This window comes from Antrostomus carolinensis, unplaced genomic scaffold (assembly GCF_000700745.2).
Source record: "Antrostomus carolinensis isolate BGI_N321 unplaced genomic scaffold, ASM70074v2 scaffold29643, whole genome shotgun sequence".
Taxonomy (NCBI): domain Eukaryota; kingdom Metazoa; phylum Chordata; class Aves; order Caprimulgiformes; family Caprimulgidae; genus Antrostomus; species Antrostomus carolinensis.
In genome coordinates this window covers 10,095-10,732 of record NW_010304940.1, presented here as the reverse complement: position 1 = coordinate 10,732, position 638 = coordinate 10,095, and the positions used below count along the sequence as shown (strand labels likewise).

The 638-nt window shown below is 64.3% G+C and overlaps 1 protein-coding gene across 1 annotated transcript in view; it reads left to right on the top strand.

Moving 5' to 3' along the window:
• GLB1L (galactosidase beta 1 like) overlaps positions 1-638 on the top strand; it is a 5,385-nt gene that overhangs the window by 269 nt on the left and 4,478 nt on the right. The window contains exon 2 of the mRNA XM_010164645.1: positions 250-422. Coding sequence (XP_010162947.1) covers positions 250-422 — 173 coding nt within the window. The remainder of the gene's footprint in view (positions 1-249; positions 423-638) is intronic.

The following is a 638-nucleotide window of genomic DNA, read 5'->3' as shown; positions in this document are numbered from 1 at the left end:
AGAATGCCACCAGCTCAGCCACAGGGTGTTTGGTTAGCGAGAGGGGGCCATCAGGCAGTGCCGATGGCTGCCCTGCTTGTCCCTCCTGCTGTCCTGGGACAGCGTGGTACCTGCCTCATTTCTGCACCGAGGATGGGGAGGGTCTCCCCGTGGAGCCAGCCCTTGCCAGTCCCTATCCCAGGGAGCATGAGAGGGGGTGGCTGGGCTTGGGGAGGTCTGCAGCCCCCCAGCACTGCCCCTCTCCTGCAGGCTTTCCCCCCGGCACGCTCCTTCCAGCTGGATTTCGAGGAGAACTGCTTCCGCAAGGATGGTGTCCCTTTCCGCTACATCTCGGGCAGCATCCACTACGCCCGCGTCCCGCGCCCCGCCTGGAGGGACCGGCTCCTCAAGATGTACATGAGTGGGCTCAGCGCCGTGCAGGTGTAAGTGACAGGGGCAGCCCTGAGGGCACACAGCCACTGCGGCCCCTCAGGGTCTCTGGGATCCTCAGGGTAGGGACAGAGGCAAGGGTGTTGTCTGATCACAGGGAGCAGGGACCAGCCCTGGCACTGGGATGACTGCAACCCCCAGGATGCCCCTGTCAGACACCAGCACGAGCTTCTGCTAGTCCCAGTTCAGCCCCAGTTGCCATCCTCATC